Raw genomic sequence first — 19,847 nt, 5'->3', positions numbered from 1 at the left:
CAACAATAACAACATATGCTCAACAGCTACTTGGCTTTGTATTGAACAGAATCCACACTAAGCATGCATGACAACATTGTACTAAACAATCACCCTCTATGAAGGGAAACAGTGGTTGTGAATATACAGCAGTGTGCGGTATGCAGTAACTGGGGTGCAAGCATGTAGGACATACTCTTAAAAATAAAGATTCTACAAATGGTTCTTTTAGTGATGCCATAGAAGAACCATTTTTAAGATAAGAGTGTGAAGAAATGTTCTTTATGCATTTTTCTTTATAAATACTGCTCATAATAAGACCAAAATGGTCTTCTATGGCATCTTGGGCTGCAGTAACCACGCAATATCACAATATCGTGCTATTAACAAGCGAACTGCAGGGAATGGCACGCAACCGACACACCGCTGTGTTTCTCTGGTTTGTAAGAACACCCAGAGCACCATCAGAGAGAGTGTTTGATACAGTTGGGAATATCATTAGCACACTCAGGTCCTCTCTAAACCACACAAGCTTCATGAGCTTCAGGGGTGCGTTCTAAAACTCTGGTGATCAGTTTTTGTCTCCGATTGGCAGAAGTGGTCATCTGAGCAAGCAGAGGAATCTGGGAAATTGAGTAAATATACAACGACTGACAGTAAAACTGCATATTGCAATGTTGAGCCACCCTAAATCATTGCAGGTAAAATAACCCTTTTTAGCACCTTCATTTTTAAGAACATGTACTTCTTGCTTGCGCCCCAGTTACTGCAGAACACATACACTGTACAAAAGAGCTTTTGGACATGTCCTACGGCTGGCTGTGTTGCCATCCAAGTATGGTGCGTTACCATTTGAGGATTTGTAAGACTGCAGCAGGTCATTGAGAAGGTTCTTCTGCACTGTGGCATTTCCACTCAGGTACTCTCCATCCAGGATTTTCAGAAAACGCTGCAGCTCCTCCAGCAGCCGCTCCAGCACTGCAAGGACACAGAACAAAGCACACAGTGACACTGGGTACCAGTATGTTGTATGCTGAAATGACATTCACAAATAACTAAGTGCTTTAGTGAAACGCTAGTTACACAATGACTGAAATGTGGAAAAAACACTGTCTAAAACTCCACCCTTCTAGTTTATACATTCCCTGCTTGCCACCAATATTCTCTGCGATGAGTTTGCACACCCTAGCACCTCCCTTGTCTGTGTCCTTCCCATCTATCATGACTCCTACGCTTCACTACTGGATTCTCAGCAAGGGGGCCCAGCCTTCTAGTATAAAGTAGTAGCCTCCCACATTCAGTCTAAGTTCTTTCCTTAGGGACCTTAAAGAACTGAACTAGAGCACTGGAGAACAAAACACCACAGTTTTGAAATCATTCCTCAAACCACAACTAATTAACAGGAAACTGATGACGGTTTCAGCTGAAGTTACTTGAAAGACAATGTCCTTACACACTCATTATCCATAACATCAATACCACCTGCCTAATATTTAGTATACACCAAGACATTAACAGCACATCCTTTAGGTCCTATAAGTTGCGAGTTGGGACCTCCATGAATCACATCAATGAGACATAGGTGCCCATGACCCGGTCAGAGGTTGTCCTTTCTTGGACCACATTTGGTAGGTTTTGACTAGAAATGAAGGGTGGTCGTCGACGTCTGCACATTACTGTGTAATCTCTTTGTGTAGATAAGCAGAGCATCCTATCCCATTATCAATTTGTTTTAGACAACTCATTTGCTTTTGTAAGCAATCCATTATGTCAGTCCTGGCTAAAGATGCTAACATCCTTTAGCATCAGGTATTCTACAGGACTCGTTTGACATCTTATCACAAGTCCAAGGTCTTTTGTATTGTGTTAGGTTGGATTGTGCCATGTCTCTTTAAAGCTGAGGGGGCTGTAGACTGGGGGTGAGCTGTAGGTCAAAGATCATAGATGGTGAAAGGCTGTGCTTTGTCACCCTGTCTATGAGTGCATCCCACACAGATCCTCCAGGGGTCAGCGCCGAGCCAGCCCACCAGGCCCACTCTGCCCAGGCTATGAAGCTTCTCTTTGTGCTTCTTTCATTGTCATGAATAAGTCTGCTTTCCGACTAAAATCAGTGTATCCAACAAAGGGAAAAAGGAGGAGGAAAAAGTGAGCCAGATTGTCATACTAAACACACAAACACTAAAGATTGCAATGAAACACTCGAGTATACAACCTAAACACCATCTAAACTCTCGGACATCACATTCTGAACACTTTCCAAACCGACTGCCCAGTATTTGTCTTTAGTAAACTGCACATCAAAAGTTATTTGAGAACCTAATGGTTTAGTATAATGATTAGTTTCACACTCTGGTAAATATTTAATCTGTTTCCCAGCTAACTGCAGTTAGCGCTTGCACCCTGCTGACAATCAGAACTTCTTCGGGGGGGAAATCACAGCACCTCAGACACTTCAAAGAGTTCAGAAACACTTTTCTGCAGTGTAAGGAAAAGAGAACTGTGGCAGTTTTGCCTTCAGGAAAGACTGAGCCCAGTTTTCACAGAGCTCCTCTATATCCCCATCTCACTGCTGAGTCAGCCAACAGAGAACATAAGCAACCATGTGTCATTACTTTAGAAATGCACACCACATGTTACTGTTGTAGCAAATTCACATACATGAGTTTTACACAGTGCTTTAGAAGGAGGTCTATTTTGTTATTTTGTTTAATGAGAAGTAGTAAACACTGCCTCTGTAGCTAACTGAACATATATTTTCACAATATTTTCAGAAAGTGGTAATGCACAGTTTATCGGTCTTATATAACAACCATCTGTATGGCCTGTGCAACAGTTTGGGCATCTTACAGAGTCAGGACTTAACAACCCTTTTGGCAGAAATCTTGCTTGTAAATACTTTTTTTGTAGCAACTTAAAGCCCCCCCCCCACCCCTTCTTTGTAGAAGGCGTCTTGTTTGGAGATATTCTTGGATCGTCTTTCACACAGAGCTTGTTTAAGGTCTATCCGTGGTCAGGTGAGGTGAGGGCCATTCCATGGTGTATTTTGAATCGTTATTCTCTTTCTTATCCTTTTTTCAGCTTAGAATTTCAAACAGATGGGTTGCCATTTTCCATCCAGGACTAGCTTGTATTGCGTAGAATATTGCGAATATTGCTGACTGCAACACAACCCTAAAGCACGATAGAGCCACACCCATGCTTCACAGTTGGCAAACTGTTCTTTTCATTCAATGCAGTTCTTTTTTTCTACAAAAGAAATTTCTTTGGTAATCATGGCCAAAGAGTACAGTTTTGACTTTCTCAGTCGACAGAATTTTTTTTCAAAACTCATTTCTTCCTTCTTTAGCATGCATCAAACTTTTATGACTCTTCCATGAAGATTATGATCATACAAGAAATGCTGTGCAGTGGAATGGTATACCAACTCTTGACTATGCTAAACCTCTCTATTGGTTCTTGGTGCTCACATGGAGGTTTTGATTTGCCTTTCTAATCAGGATACTAGCAGTTCTCTCCAAGAGTTGTCTTGGTCTTGTTCCAAGAACTGTAGTTTCTTAATCACATTCCACAGTGGAGAAACTGTAAGACACCCAGCCATGTGGGCATTGGTTACTTTCGTTTTGAGACCTTAAGGCAGTTATGACAACACCATGGTTGCTGAAGGTTAGCACAAGGTTTGAGGAGTCAGAATTTTATAAAGCTTTCAAACGGGAACCTGAACCTTATAACCTCAAACTCAAAGTTGGAAAACTAGATTAATCCATGCTCCTGAAAGGGAAGGCAGAACTATTTTCCTGGAGAATTTGGTGCTAAGGTAATTACCTAGGGTAATGCTCAGATAATTACCTTGGTCATTAAGGAGCTCATAATTACTGTTATTTGGTTCAAAACATCCTCCTGGAAGTCTACTGTAGTATGAGTCAGGCTCAGTCTACTAGACCACCCTGCCCAAGTCTACATGCACTAGGACTACATGCAAAAATACCAATATGAAGTATTTATTAGGGTCCATTTCTAAACATTTAGCTAAAAGTGTACAAATCTGTGCAAAATTTAAATTAATTAGCCATGTCAAATTCACATTAAGTAGCGGCACAGAACTACCCTACTATATAATACTATTCACATCCACTAACATTTTCTTATTTTAAGGTTTATTATAGAAAATCTGATAGCAGCAATTTTACTCTGAAATTCAACATTTGCTATCAATTTACCAGGTGGAACCTTTCTGCCTTTTGCAATCATGCGTAACAAAACATGGGTTTTTCCTTTGTTGCCCACAATATCCACCTCCGTGCACCTTCTAACCAGCAGAAACTTTGAGTTGTTTGCGAGTTGCAACACTTGCCCACACAGAGGAAGGAGGTGAGGAAGTCCACATGAATGATGTCATGAACACTATCACCTGAAGCATCTAAGGGTTTAGGATGTATTTAAATCCTATTCTGTACTGACTTTACAATGATTCGATCCTAACATATAAGAATCATATAGGTGAGGAATGGCAAGAAATAATACAGAGCATCATGAAAACTCATTTTACCAGTTACACTTGAGTCAATAATTTGGGGATTTTTTTTTGATCACTTAATACACAAATAGTGGTAGAAACTATTTACATGGTCGATGTAGATCTTTATATCTATATTTGGCAATACACCTGAAAAACGATGCAATGATGAATGTGTACACTGTACACCGTGTCGCACTTTCACATGACAAACTACCATTTACGACATGCATGCACCTCAACTAACTAAGGAGCGTCTTATACCAATACAGCTCTAGAGGAACATGAAATCTGCTCTTCACTGTGGTGTGCCTTCACTTCCCATTGTAATGTGAACTGAAATTTTCTTTCAACATTTCCCCTGCCGTGTGTTTTCACAGATTGACTTTGATGCCCTTCTCCAGAGGGACCCTGGGAATGTGAGTCAGCTGACTCCAGCCTAGATTGGCTTCAGTTTCCATTGGTTTACAGTTTTTGGTCACACGGATGCACTGAAAGTACAATACCACATCCCTGTTTAACACTTCCTCAAAACCATGAAACCTGTGCCTGAATAGCCCCCATAGTTTCCCACCAAATTCTAATTATCAGGATCATCTATTGCAGATTGCTTTCTGCTCAGATTCCAAAGGTGTGCAGAATGATTGCGCCATAGTTTCAGTGAGATTCCTGGAAAAACCCCCAGAAAGGAAGTTTTTGAATGCAGGCAGGTCATGTTTAAGAACTGCATGCCTGCTTACCTGTCTATACTGGCCTCTAGTACCTGCTTTTACACGGTGAGGGGGATTTCCTCCTTGTCAAAGTAAAACACTTCCTTCTTCTTCAACAAAGATCAATCACAGATAAAAGTGAAAGGGTTATTTCTACTTCTTGCGTCCAGTCACGTCTACCATCTACTTTTTCCTGATATCAAACAGATGTGTGAAAACACAACTGGATGGAATGAGGAAAATCTCCATTAAACCCACGTCAGAGCTACTGATTTGGTTGATCATGACCTGCTGACCTGATATTAGGCATGTTGATGAATAATTGTAAGGTTAAGTGCCTCATCTCTCAGAATTAAACTCACATTTTGTGACACAGCAACAGAGTAATAAACAGCTGTTAAAATGTAGCCGTGTTTGAGTGGAACTTTCACTGGGGTGTGTTTTGAAGTCACTTTGGCTTGCGCTGTTGTCCAGAGTGGTTTAATTTTGAAGTAGCCTGTTTCTGCTTGGCTCTAAAATACATGCTGGTGGTAGCTGTGGCTGGTATACTTAGCACAGCTTCAGGCACCATGTCGTTGTGCATCAGTTATTTGATTCCATAGTTGAACCTTCATTCCCTAAAATTAAGGGCTGTTAGTCATGTGGGCAGTCTGTCACCACTATGGTTGCACATTATTTTGGTGGAATCTCTCTTCTTTAAAGGACAGAGGCTCTGCTAACAGCTTCACATCTGCAGTGCTGCAAAACAGCACCAGTGACCTGCTGAGTGTAAGAAATTTACAGGAACTCTGCTAATGAATCAGTAGTGTTTGTGACCTTTTCCCCTTCACATTCCCAGGGTCACTGTGAGAACAAATGGTACCTTTTTTCATTAAAGTAAATTTCATTTACAAATGTTACAGTGCCTTACTTCCATAGCTTAATTATTTGTCTAATGTTAATATAATGACCATATAGTTATATCAACTAGACAAGCTTATGTCACATGTTACTGAAAAATGAATAATGATATATCCTGCACCAAAAGCAATTAACACCATTTACCTGCAGGGTTTCCTATAGTGTGTTTGGTTGGGAACCACAATATTGCTACACTGGTGCATTACCATTCTTCTGGACAAGCTTATCCATGTCCTCTATTGGAAAGCAGATTTTATGAATAAGAGTTTATTTGTTTCATTTGTATAAACACTGTCATTGTTTACAAGATTGAAAATCTATGTTTTAATCTCTTCACATTGCCTTCAAAGGATGAACTGTGTAGCTGATTAGTTGTTGGGGTTTTGTATGTATAGTCTGTCATTAACTGCAGTATTTTCTATTGTAAACTTATTTATTTTTAATAAGCATATATTAGAATTATTGCACAAAGAAATCATTTCTTAAGGTCAAAACATAAAAAATAACACCTAGCACCACCTAATTCAAATTATTGTGATATACAACGATGCCGATGTTGAAGTCCAAAGCTAGTTCAAATTCTACAGTTCAGTAATTCCTCACAAACACACCCAACTACAAGCACAGTATCAGTCAAACAGTGAGTGTGGCAAAACACATGCCTAGCAAATCGAGCTCCAGTGAACTGTCAGTCAACCGAAACAATACAAGTAATGTATCAGTGCTTGTGGCATTCTCAGCAATGTTCTCTGACAGCTGGTACATGTGCAAACTCTAGTCTGGTCTTTGAACGACGTGTAGGGCCTTGCGCTGTGAACTTGGAACACATCATGGTCTGGCTCTCTGGCTCCAGTCTATGCATTTCAGTTTATTTGTCTTGAGCAATCAGGATTAAACCACTGGCTAAAGGAAATCAGATTTTGCTAAAAAAAAAAACTGCAACAGAAACTCCATTTCCCACAATTACTCCTTATCGAATGCAGCCAAAATATTCTCTTTGGCTAGGCTGTGTATAATCACAAGTGCAAAAAGCACACCAGTTATGGGTGAGATGGGTGGGAAACCATAGCCAAAAATATCAGCACTTTATCTCATCCATAAAGTAAGGCAACATCTTCAATACGATTCTGCCAAAACACATAAGAATAACAGAACATCCGTTAACCCTAAAATGGTCTAAATGTAACTATGGTGCGGACATTCTTCTCAGTATTGTTCCGCAGTAGTACAGTGGTTTAGATGATATAAAGTGACATAGGCTTCTTGAGATCAACTGAACTATTGTGTAGGGTCACAAAGACTGAACTTACAACTGAGGTAAAAAAAAGGGTGACTGACTAACCAGACTGTACCAAATGTCTTATACTAATGCACAATTCCTGCACACTGACGAACAACAGTGTCTTCATAAATTAGTCAGAGAAGGCCTGAGGAACTCCTCTGGCAAAAGGCTGGGTGCAGCTGTGCTGTTTTCCATCAATCACTCACTTAAATATCAACAGCACACAGCTTTTATGATAGTGTATCAACTATACTGGTTCTTTCACTCTGATATTCGTATGGAGGCCTGTCATCACAGAACTGCACCCTAGGTTGCACTGTGTGCATGTTAACTATTACGCTAGTCTGAAGTAGTAGAGTGTGTTTGGGCCGGTGTGGGTCCATATTAAGCATGCAAAAGCAATCAGATTCCTTTTTAAAGGGGACATGAAAAACACTTTGTTGGTGGGGTGTCAGTTGTTTGTGGGATGCATAGGAGAGAAAACCAAGCATTCAACACACCTTTCAGAATTGGCTCAGCAGCCGTGGGTCAAAATCATCATGTTCTTTTAAGGGGCTACTTTGAAATGCACCATTGTCATCAAAAATGTGACTGTAGAGTGTGTGTGTTTTGTTTGTGTGTGCATGGGCTGTAAGAGAGTGAGCGAGCAAACGAGCAAGAAAGAGAGAGAGAGAAAAGTAGAGAGAGAAAGTGTATGTTCTGTGGTAGAGCAAGCAAGCAAAAAGAGATATGAACTCAAGGTGAAGTAAATGCAAGCACGGACAAGCCTCAGGGATCAGTGTTAACTTGTGGGAAAAGGGTCAAATATGTTACCTTTAAGAAACTATTTAAAGCATCCTAAAATCTCAAACTTTGGCATGGTTCAGAAAGAATGTTAATATGTCTTCTGAATCTACACATATCAACAGAGGAACTCAACACGGTAGTGGAGTACAGACAATAAAAACACCATACCAATATTTGCTGCACTTTTTTTAGAATTTTAATTGCTTCTAATCAGTACTAAAACATCAGAATCAGATTGATGCATCATTTTACACTGATGCATTTTCCCCTCAATTGTCAGTAGCCTTGCTGGTCATTTTATAGTCAGCAGTTGTTGCGCTGGCTGTGCTGAGAGTTCAGGCCACGCTCTCTGAACCTGCTCCAGTAGTGCTGCGGTGTCTGCAGGGGAGCAAAACAGGAACAGATGCGGCAGAGTGCCTCCTGCTCCAACAATAACGACCTCACTCAGCCTCTCTCTCTTCTGCTTTTCGAACAAACAATCCACACGCATAAAAGCCAGTGGCTGCTTGATTTAAAACACCGCAAAGCCCTCTCCTACGGCCTGCTGCCCTCTCCCACACACACCTCTCCAGCCCTGCTGCTGGGATTTTTTTTCTCTCTCTCTTTCTCTCTCCCTCCTGTTGTTTCTGGGCTCTATGGTGCAAGGAATCGCAAAATAACCTTTTCGTCCATGTTTCCTTTTCGTCATTTCTCAGTGTATGCTTGTATTAGTTACGGTCGCCTTTTCACAGGCATAAAATTGGCATATCTGCTTATGATTGACATTTGCTGCACAGATGATAATTATGAGTAACAGCCCTGGCGAAGCTGCGATGGCTTTGGACGTGGCCTTTGTTTAAAAGGGGATCTGAGTTCATTTCTGTGAGTGAGTCACACTGCAAAGTGTGCCAGTGGAACGCGTCGCTGAGGCCTCCATGTTTCACAGATGGATCTGTCCATGTCCCTCAAACACACTGGAGCAGTTAGTGACTGGACACAGGCACTTGCTTTATTTTACGTCAGTCCTTTTCTGCACAATTTCAGCCCATTCGCCACCACTAGACCTGTCGTTGCTCTGGAGAACACCTACAGTTCGGTTCACACTTTAGGAACTTCACGGTTTAGTACAGCAGCAAACACTCCCCACCCAAACCCTCAAATGCATATGCCTAACCTAGGTCTCTTTTCATTTGAATAGACAGTACTGCAAGTTACAGTTTGTTCCACCTTGTGTCGTACTGCAACCCAGGTTAGTTGATATGGCATGTAGTGTGCTAATTAAGCAGTAAAATGTATGCATTAGCTAACCCTACAAATGACAAACAACACTGACGCACCATCCTCGTCCTACCCACCATGATCTTATGAGTTGAAATAAAATGGAAATTCATAAGCTAGGAAAATGCCTGAATATTGATGAAAGACTTGATGGTTATTTTCAGTCATTTGCATGCTTGTACCTGCTAAAAACATGCTGTTATGAGATGAGACCATGAGTAAAACACATCTAATATTCAATTTAATATTCAGTCATTAAACACTACCAAGCTTTGAAATGAGCTGTTTTAACTGAAGCATGTTACTAAAGCCCAGTTTCCTTTCTCAGTTTAAAAATATTCTCATCAACCTTGCAAATTAGGCTAGCATGTTCAAATGACTTTACTTACTAGGAAGAAACACCCAGCTAATATCATCACATCACAGTGTGAATGTGTGTTTTTTCAGTGTTACAGGGTTTACAATTTTTTTTTCTCTAATCCGATATCCAATCCAGTATTTCTGTTAACATCAACACATATGCTGTATCTAACATTAGGCACACAGAACTAGTCAGAACTGTGCAACATACAGTGAGAAGCTTCTGTAGAGTGTACATAGGATTGCAAAAAGCTGTATTGCTCAAGGCACACCATTTTTACAGGCAATACTCAGATAATAGCCTGGTGTGTAGATAAGCATGGAACTCTGTTGCTCAACAGAACTCATCATGTCTCTGGTTAATACTACTTATGTTGGGAAATAATGTTTAAGCTAGGCTAAACAATCTTTAACATGTTGCAATGTAATGAGGTTTACACTTGAGTTGAGTGTATACATTCTTTGTACTGTACATGCTTTGTACTGATAGCAGGTGCCATGTACATGACCTCCACAGAGCCACACTCCCCACACTTACACAAGCGGATGCACACACTTGTACAGTTTACTGGAGGGCCACTGTGTTAAAGTCTGATTGGCTCACCCCTAATTCACTCTGCTGCAGCGCATGTGACCTCAGAGGCGGAGTAAAGAATAACTGGTTGATGACAGACCTGACCAGGATCCCTCGCTCAGTGGCATTACATCTTTATTTCCTTTGGCTACAGAAAGATGCTTGATAAGGTTCAAATCAAGGGGAAAAGATTTGAAAATAGCAAGATTCTGTTGTACTGCTTTCTTGCCATTGCAAGACCATTAAGCAGTGGATAATGTAATGTCTTCAGATTCAGCCAAAGACACTTAAAGCTGGACAGGCGTGCACATTTCAGACCCGCAGAAAAAAGACTGCACCCAAACAAGAACATAAAATGCCTTCACTAGGCGAGCACTGCCAGAATAAATGGAATTATGGATCAGTTAAGTAAAAGAGCGCAAAAGCCAATAAATATATAGAAATCTATTCTAATAATTGAAAAATAACCCATGAATTAATAGTTTTAGTTAAACAGTGCTTTCCTGGATGATATAACTATTGTGAAGATGGTTTTGGTTTCTATTCATTATCTTGTATTTTTATCAGATTTTCTTCATATTAAATAAATGTGTTATTCTCATGCTAATAGGGAAAGGGTATTTAACACTTTTTTGTATCATGTAACCATGACAGGAATTAAAAATTAATCAAATAATTGACTATAACCTTAAACTGTGTTCTTCAATGGTTCTTAAGTAAAGTCAATGGATCTATATCTAGTCTTCTGCAAACCTTTGGTGGGCCCACACATGTTGTTTAGAGTTTCTAGATCAAAAGAAGTGAATTATTCATCCACATGAAAGAAACCTTAATGTACAATATCTTCTAGAGCCCAAATTCTATTATATATTTTTTGTATTAAAAAGCACAGTAACTATGCTTATTTAGAATATGCAGAAGTGTTTCTCTGAGAAAACTTTACATTACAGGTGCCAACATTTTTGCATAGGACTGCAGAACAATCCCTTTAAAGTAGATACCGTTTTTAAATAGTTCTAAAAAGCATCAACAGGGTTCCACTATTGTTACAAGCTGAAGAGCCCTTTTTCAGTGCTATACAGAACTCTTCAACAGAAGACAATTCTTATTCATCTACTAAGTGTCTGGACTAGGGTTTTCCTATATTATGGGGAGATTGGTCTTGCTGTTGCCATTATAAGGTAAAGGTTTACCAACACTCAGAAATCAACAAGTTTTTATTTAATATTGGAAAATGCTGTCAGTAAACCAATACACTGTAAAAGTCTAGCTCTATTATAGATATGCGGAATAGAGGAACACAAATATATGTTTTTGTCTATTTATTTATTTATTATTAATAATAATAATAATAATAATAATAAGTCACAAAATACAGTGTGTACTAGGGCTGCAACAACTAATTGACGACCAAATTACTTGGCAACGAAATGAATAATCGATTAGTTGGTGACGTCATCGCGCGTGTTTCTCGCGCGGACTAGGGACGGTTCGCGGCACAAGTGCAGCGCGTATCAATCGTCAAAGCTCAACAATAACAATGTGGAGTACAGTTTTACTGCCGCTGGTACTTTCACAGTAATAATTACCTCAGTCTGGCATGAAAAGCTGTCTGTCACGTGAACGAAGCGTGTAGAGGAAACCGGTACTGAGCAAGAAGGCAGAACCGACACACATCTGAGGCGCCATCACTCTGTTAGTGTGAGCCGTGGCAGTCTCATATGGACTCATATGGACTCGTGCTGAGTGTGAACAGGAGAAATGAATGGCGACGACCACTGGTTGAAGTATCAGCGGGGGTTCTCGTAACGCTCAACATGGCGTCCGTTTACAGATTAAGTCCCAACACCTCAACAAAAAGAGCTAATCAGCTGGCTGATTGCTCCGCGAGGGTCAGACCGTGTCAAAATAAAAGTCACTAATACACGAAGCAGTAACTCAAAATACTAATAAACTAATGAACTGACAAAATGGAAGCCAGGATTTCTGTCTCATATGTGTCTCCCTTTTTCTTTTATGCTGATTGGGATAATTAAGGGAAAATTAAGGGGATTTAGTTGTGTAATATTTTATTGCTGCCACTTTGCTCATCCTTGGTTTAAACTTTTGACAGTAAAAACATTGGAGTTTTATGTATGTTCCATGTTTGCAGAAAAGCCCATTAAAACACTGTATTTTTGAATTTCATTCATCTATATTGTCTTCATTGTTAGTTAGCAAATATATAAAACAAGCCACATTTAAAAGTTGTGAGCTACATAAAATCTAATCGATTCATCTTTTCATAATTGATTGATTGGTGCAGCCCTAGTGTGTACTTACTAACAAGTCATTGGACACTACATGGCTTTGTTTCACAACAGTTTCCGATAAAGCGATGTGAGTGAGGAAGTGACTGAACAGCACAGACTCCATTATTGACTCAGAACTACAGCAATCATTGTATTCCCACACATGCCACATGTTTTTATCACACTTAAAACTTTACAACAACACCGCAATTGCCAAACTGCAATTATTACTGTAGACAAATCACCACTGACCTCCGTCTCAATGGGAGATAAGACTAAAACAACCAAACCACCCCTCAATCACGCCTACCATGCTTCAATCATAACAGGTCATTAACTTGGCCCTTTGGCGCAGTGTAGTGTGGGTAGGCAATTTCACTTCCTAATGCTCCACTGAAGCTCTGTGAGTGTGCTGTGTGCACTAGAGGGATAATCAGAGGCCAAGTGCTGAGGCACTAGGACACAATGTAGTAAAAAATACAGTACTAGCTTTTTATATTACATGATAGGTATTTAAGTGACCCAAGCGTTGGTAAGTGGGTGATTGTGAGTTTGACCTCCAGCGATAGCTTCCTCTAGGCTTGGGCAGTATAACACTAATACGGTACGAAGCAGATTTTTTAAATTATTTTTATCCATCCATGTACATTTAGGGAAGCTAAGGACTGGTGATTGTTGAGCTGTGAGTTTGAATGAAAGGCAGAGCAGGCAAACATGAATGAAACAGTGTACTAAATGTGCCTGAAAACAGTCAAAGACACTGCTAAGACCATTCACTCCACGCTGTGCTCCCGGATATGATAAAGGTGTAAAGGTCCATCTCTACTACAGAGCTCTGGGTTCGAGAAAAACCAATACTATGTCCTGTCAACATGTGTGCATCATAACATGACATGCTGTATATGAATCACTTCAACACCAGTCAGTCTTCGCTCTTCCAGACACACGTTTTTATCGGCAACACTTGTGTCTTTGGTGCAGAATAGGAGGTGTACAGAGTGGTACTCAGTGGTTCTTTAGCTAAGAGACCTAAGCAAAGTTAGATTAGTGAGTGGGCTACAGATCCAACACCACAGAAATTTCAGCCGCCTGTTCTTTCAACACCTGTCACTCGATCTGAGTCACTATCATCTAAACGTTTATAAGTGGGGTTCCTGTCAGCCAGACTTGAGCGTGTGAGCAAAATCTGGCAGGCTGGTATCCAACTAGCTACTTGTTCCTATCCTATCCTTAATGTAGTTATTATAAGATGAGAAACTACTGAAGTGAAAGTATCGGTTCTGTCGGTACAGTTAAAAGTGAAAGCAGAGCCCAAAATACACTTGAATAGAAGCACATTACATTAAAGCAGTGCTCACAGATAACACTCTGCATCACCCAGAAGAGAAGGTGCCTTGTCTTAACCCTTTTAAGGACATACAGTACCATGTACCACAACCATGGCTCTGAACTGTACTGTCTCTCATACTGCACTCTTCATCTTATTTTCATTCTGCTCCTCATCCTCCTCCTCACTAACACACTGCATCCTTGCTCTTCATCTTCATTACTAACACACTGTACTACTGGTCCTCATCTTCATCACTAACACACTACACTCCTCCTCTTTGTCATCATCACTCACACTACACTATTGCTCCTTATCTTCACCACTAACACACTGTACACCATACTCATCTTCCTCACTAAAACACTTCACTCCCCATCCTTATCTTCATCACTAACACACTACACTCCTCATCATTATCACTAACACACTACACTCCTCCTCTTTGTCATCATCATCACTCACACTACACTATTGCTCCTTATCTTCACCACTAACACACTGTACACCATACTCATCTTCATCACTAAAAGACTTCACTCCCCATCCTAATCTTTATCACTTATACACTGCAGTCCTGATCCTCTTCTTCATCACTAACACAGTGCACTCCACATCTTCATCACTAACACGCTGTACTCACCATCCTCATCTTAATCACTAACACACTGTACTTCCCATCCTCATTTTCCTCACTCGCTCACTGCACTCCTCATCTTCATCACGACACAACCGTTTCGATCTTAAGCATGACTCCTGTGAACACTAATGAGTGAAGATGTTCCCTCTTGACTCTCTTCAGAAGTCATTGCAATGCAGACTACAGCCTTAAAGCTTAAACTTCAGTGCTGAAAAAAGTGCTGATTTCTTGTTCCAGGCTAACTTGAGAGCTCATCCAGCACAGGGGCTGGATTATTAAGATGCACTGGGTGTCCCTATGTCTCCTGCTAGAGAGCTGACACACTCGGAACTCTGGCCAGGACAGCAAGGCCCACGGGTGGGTCAGGAAACACGTTGGTATCAGACAGAACCTCAGGGGTGAGATCTGGTTCCGCATGTCTCCTTTGAAGAGAGGAGAGAGGGCGGAAACGGAGGAAATCGACGGGATAAGAAAAGAACACATCATGGTTTCATTTGGAAATGCCGTTCAGTATGAGAGAACCTCTCAGCCGCATGATGGGCTGGGCTATCTATATCTGATGTATCTTGATCTCATCTGAAACCAAGCGTGTTAGTAGAGCTTCCTGTCTTGGCTTGCACAGTGACAAACAAGCGATGGATTTCATGGATTTGAAGCATGAATGGATTTTCGAAATAAGTTAGGGGTGCATGATGATACATGAATCATATCTGTACTGGCAGGCAATTGTTGAAAAGCGTCATTGTACATACTGCCTTATGTGAAAGAGTCATTTGTTGTGTTCTGAAAGAACATTTAGGTGATGCTAGGCTACTGTGCTAATATGTCAGCATTTTAAGACTGTCATGAATCATGTTCAGAATGTTGGTATTTGTTCCTTTTACTGGAAGTGCCTCGACAAATTAGCTATTAAGAATTTCCATTCCCAATTATGAACAAATATTATGAAAAAATTCAAATCTCAAATTTATTTGGCCATGTGTGTCTCTCCAAGTAGATATTCTTCCAATATTATTTAATGGAGCTAAACAAGGTTGGAACATCATATGGAGGAATAGGTGTTTTACTGAAAGACTACTTTGAAATTAAATTGATGACATAAGTGAGACTTATAAAAGGATTTAATATCCTTAATGGTCAAGTTTGAAAATCATTCACAGTCAAAAAGGTCTAGAAAGATCGGTTTTCACCAGGTTTTGAAACCTTTGGTTTTAACATTCCAACAATGTTTATCTTGCGTGTATGTTTTATCAGAACAGACTACAGCACTTTTATATACAGAAACACAGACTATGCCAGAACTAACAGCGATTCTTCACTCACGCTGCACCCTGACTCATGTAAGACTGCGGTCTTGTCCAAAGCCCAAAACCACGACTCATGACTAAACCCCATATTACAAAACCCAAAATTCAGACCATATATTTTCGTATGGTCTCAGGAGGCAAAGCACCCAAGGTTTGGACTCCAGCCTCAGGGCCCACTGGTGTTAAGTGACTGCATAGAAGTCCCACTAAACCAACGGCAGAGGAGTTTGGTGGTGCACATGGTGGTGGTAAACATCTCCCACATTGTTTTATCGTGGAAAACATGCACTACTCCTCAAAATGCCAACTCTGGTCCATCTCTTTCCCTCCCTCTATCGCTTCTTTCCTCCCTCTTACTCTTATCTCACAAAAACAAAATTCACAAAGGCTTCTTAAGAGGCAGGGCCCCTCAGCCGCCCCTGACCACAACAACTGCAGCCCTGTTCCCAACACAGCTTGACTTACACGGAAAAGTCCTAGAAGACATGACCTTAAATCATTGCTATGCGTCAAGGCCCACTGCTCGCGTGGGACCACAGCAAATCAGCTGACTTAGAAACAAAGAGAAACAATGTCACAAATGCTTACAGCACGCTTGTCTGTCTCAGCAAGCTGACACAAAGTCTGACATCGAGAGGAAGTTTACTTTGGTTTGGGAAAGGGTTCTAAAGGGGGAAAAGTGCACTTAGGGTAAAACAGTATGAAGTATTATTTTGACCACTGGAATTTTGTAAAGAATAAGCTACTTGAGGCCGTGCATTGCAGTGATGCCATTTATGCCTGGTCACTTCACGTGCCCAGAGTATCAGGATTATATCTGGATATGGCCAAACCACATCAAAATGCAAGTGTAAACACACCCAAGATACATTTGAACCAGATTCAAATCCAATCACTCAAACCACTTCAACAGGTGGTCTGAGATGCATTTGAGCCATGTTATAGCAGTGTAAACACTTCCGTCTCTCCAAGACACATTCAACAAGCAAATTTATGAGTCCCATAGCAATCAGATTTCAGTCTGACCCACCCAGAGACGCATTTAACTACCGAGCGTGAATGCATGTGACTAAATTCAGGATACAATCCAGAACTGAGCTGTAAAAGGGCTACAATCATGATGAGGGCTTCTACAATGATTAAGGGGTATTGTTACTTACCAGCCATCTATGTTTGAACAGAAAAATACATTATGAAATAAATTAGTTCATCCTCAACAATCTATTTATTAACAGTAATAAAGTTTGCAACTTATTCCGTATCAAACAATCATACTTAAAACATTGGATGTATGCTCCTTGATCTCTTTTGAGGATCTCTCATTTATCATATCTTTTACATCTATATGAACACAAATTGATTTTCAGGTTCTCCTTATTTTTGCTGTATCAGAAAAAGCATTGTATGGAGACACCACCATGTGCAATAGAATAGAAATGTGAATGTTGGGTATCGTTACACCTTCATCAGTAATAATAAATAAAAAGGCTATGAGCTAAGGTTGCCAATAGTTCTGTGAACAGCAGTTTTTTTTTTATATCTGTGGTCCCATGTGTTGAGTATTTCACTCAGCATGGCTCTGAATGTGGTTCAGATAATCAGATTTTCAAACCAGAACTATCCGTTTCATAAACATGCCTTTAGCTGAGCTTGCCATCAGCCTCAATGATGAAGCACGCCAACCCTGTGAGCACCAAATAGGACAAAATGCAGTTCATAGAAATCATACAGCACATAGCACAGTAGTCTCAGCACCATAACTCATTAGATAGTGACAGAGATCCTCAGTTCAGCAGGCCTGCAACCAAATTGACTTAGTGGGACATGTCTCACAGGTCATGGGACTGTATAATGGGGTGAAAAACCCAAGACGACAAAAAATTCAATTCCTCATTCAATTCCACCTCATTCAGAAATCCCTTAAATACACAAAGCCAGATGGGCTGCCATGCTTTTGGAATAAACACGGCGGTGGTTGTCTCAGGAAGTGGAAACCTGTATGATAACAGTTTGGGAACAGGTCGAGACTTTATTCACTACAAAGGTTTGTTCAGTTCAAGTTCCTAACGGTTACCTCCAGTTCATCCGAGGAAGTGCTGACATCCGCCTTGGAAATTCAATTTCTTTAACAAACAAGATAACCGATCTGCAGTGATGTTCCCACACATCATCGGCCTGTTGGCGTCCATGGACAGCAGCATCCAAATAGTCCACTCCATCACCCAGCTACAGGTCTAATATTAGTGAAGTGCTGTAATCACCATACAGTAACAAGCCCAGAGGATATTCCACCACAGCGGAGTGCCACATTTCCTGACAGAAGAGAGCGGCCCGAGGAGAACCTTATCACAGTGTTGTGTGTAATGAAGTATTAGCAGCCTACATTCCCCCTCCTATCAAACTCTCACCACAGGCATGCGCGGAATCTTGGGAAACAACTGTTGTTGTTGGATCCCATCTCCCTCTCCAGTGGCTGTCTCCAATAATGCTGTTTACGTACTCACTGTAAAAAGTGATCGTAAATATTGAGCTGGGAGAAGAGTTAATTGGGACATGGGTGAATCAGCACGAAACCAAAACCAAACAAGAATATGGGAAGAAGCTACGGCGGCTTATTCTCCCAGACGCTAAATTATATTCACAAGGTTGTGAGGGTGAGGAGGAACGGCCCGGGGGGGTTGGGTTGGGGGTGTGGGGGGGGGAGGGGGGCATAGTAAAACATCCCAATACTTGTAGACTTTTTCATGAGACACGATATATATCTTGTTTTTCTGAAATGTTTGATTAGTTAGAACCAATTAGACCATTAAAACGTATTCAACGTCAATGATGCCCCAGCAGTAACAGGAGCGCGCACGCTCAGAAAAGCATACGGGCTTTATCACATTGTCCACTCTTGAGGGGGACTGTTGACATGCAGCATCCAGAGGGTGGCGCCCTGTCAGATCTCTCATGTCCCAGACACAGTGTAGAAAGGTATAGACAATGAATATACACCTGAAAACGTCCATCAAACATTCATCCTATTCATCTCATTTAATATTGAACTAATATTTCAAATATGTTAGAGCCGCTGCCCCACAGCTCTTCGTCCAAAACGCAAACACAAAGAGCCTCGTTTAACAGCTCTCCAGTCCTCTGCTGTTAAAATGGTCGGATCGTGTACCGCTGTTTTCAAGTGTTTTCAACGCGAAACATCTCCACTAAGTTTGTCTTCAGTGTGAACTGAGCCCTGAGCCAGTCTCCGGTTCCCCAGTCAGAGGGATGTTCACTGGAGCGACGAGGTTTCTCTTACCAAGCCTGTAGGAGCAGCTGCGCTAAAGGCGACTCCTCTCACCTCCTCCTCCTCCTCGTTGTTGTTATCAGTAAACATGACTGAAAAGGTGCTGCTTAAGCTGACAGTTTTCCTACCTTTGTGCTTTTCCATTCCTGCAGACGCCAGGAGCAACTCTCTGGTGAACTCCTCCGTTTCCTCGAAAACAGCTGTAATAAGGCAGTCCACAGTTTCTCCTGTGAGGAGGTGAAGGTGCTGAGGCTCCTTTGACAGCCCCGTTCTCCCTCAGCGGGGTCCAGCTGTGTAACGCGCTGGGAAAGAAGACCGGACGGACGTTTTTCTTTTTACACTCGTTTTCAGACAGACCACACCCACCAGCCAAGCAGTTGGTCAGAAGTTCGTTCTCGCGAGCGAAACGGACGGTCGGTAGCCAATCATAGAGTAGGGGCGGGGTTTGTCTGAATACAGGTAGGAAGAACTAGCCCTCTTGTCAAGCTCCATCCAAACCAGCATCAATAGCAGAAAGTGCTATTTCCTCTGAATGGGTTAAACCCAGGGACACCTACACGACGAGGTAGAAACTCAAAACCTGTGACCTGAAAAAGGCTTTACGATTTAGCGTGTTTGCCAGTGAAAAGTCGCCATCT

The 19,847-nt window shown here is 41.1% G+C and overlaps 1 protein-coding gene across 1 annotated transcript in view; it reads right to left on the bottom strand.

The window, feature by feature from the left end:
• Window positions 1–19,497, bottom strand: part of afap1l2 (actin filament associated protein 1-like 2) — a 40,735-nt gene extending 21,238 nt beyond the window's left edge. The window contains exons 1-2 of the mRNA XM_072666764.1: window positions 19,338–19,497; window positions 829–957 (exon numbers count right to left, since the gene is read on the bottom strand). Coding sequence (XP_072522865.1) covers window positions 829–957; window positions 19,338–19,353 — 145 coding nt within the window. The 5' untranslated portion in view covers window positions 19,354–19,497. The remainder of the gene's footprint in view (window positions 1–828; window positions 958–19,337) is intronic.
• Window positions 19,498–19,847: the final 350 nt, after the last annotated feature.

This window comes from Salminus brasiliensis, chromosome 22, assembly GCF_030463535.1.
Source record: "Salminus brasiliensis chromosome 22, fSalBra1.hap2, whole genome shotgun sequence".
Lineage (NCBI taxonomy): Eukaryota > Metazoa > Chordata > Actinopteri > Characiformes > Bryconidae > Salminus > Salminus brasiliensis.
The sequence above is the reverse complement of the archived record's forward strand: the minus strand, read 5'-3'. Positions and strand labels throughout refer to the sequence as shown.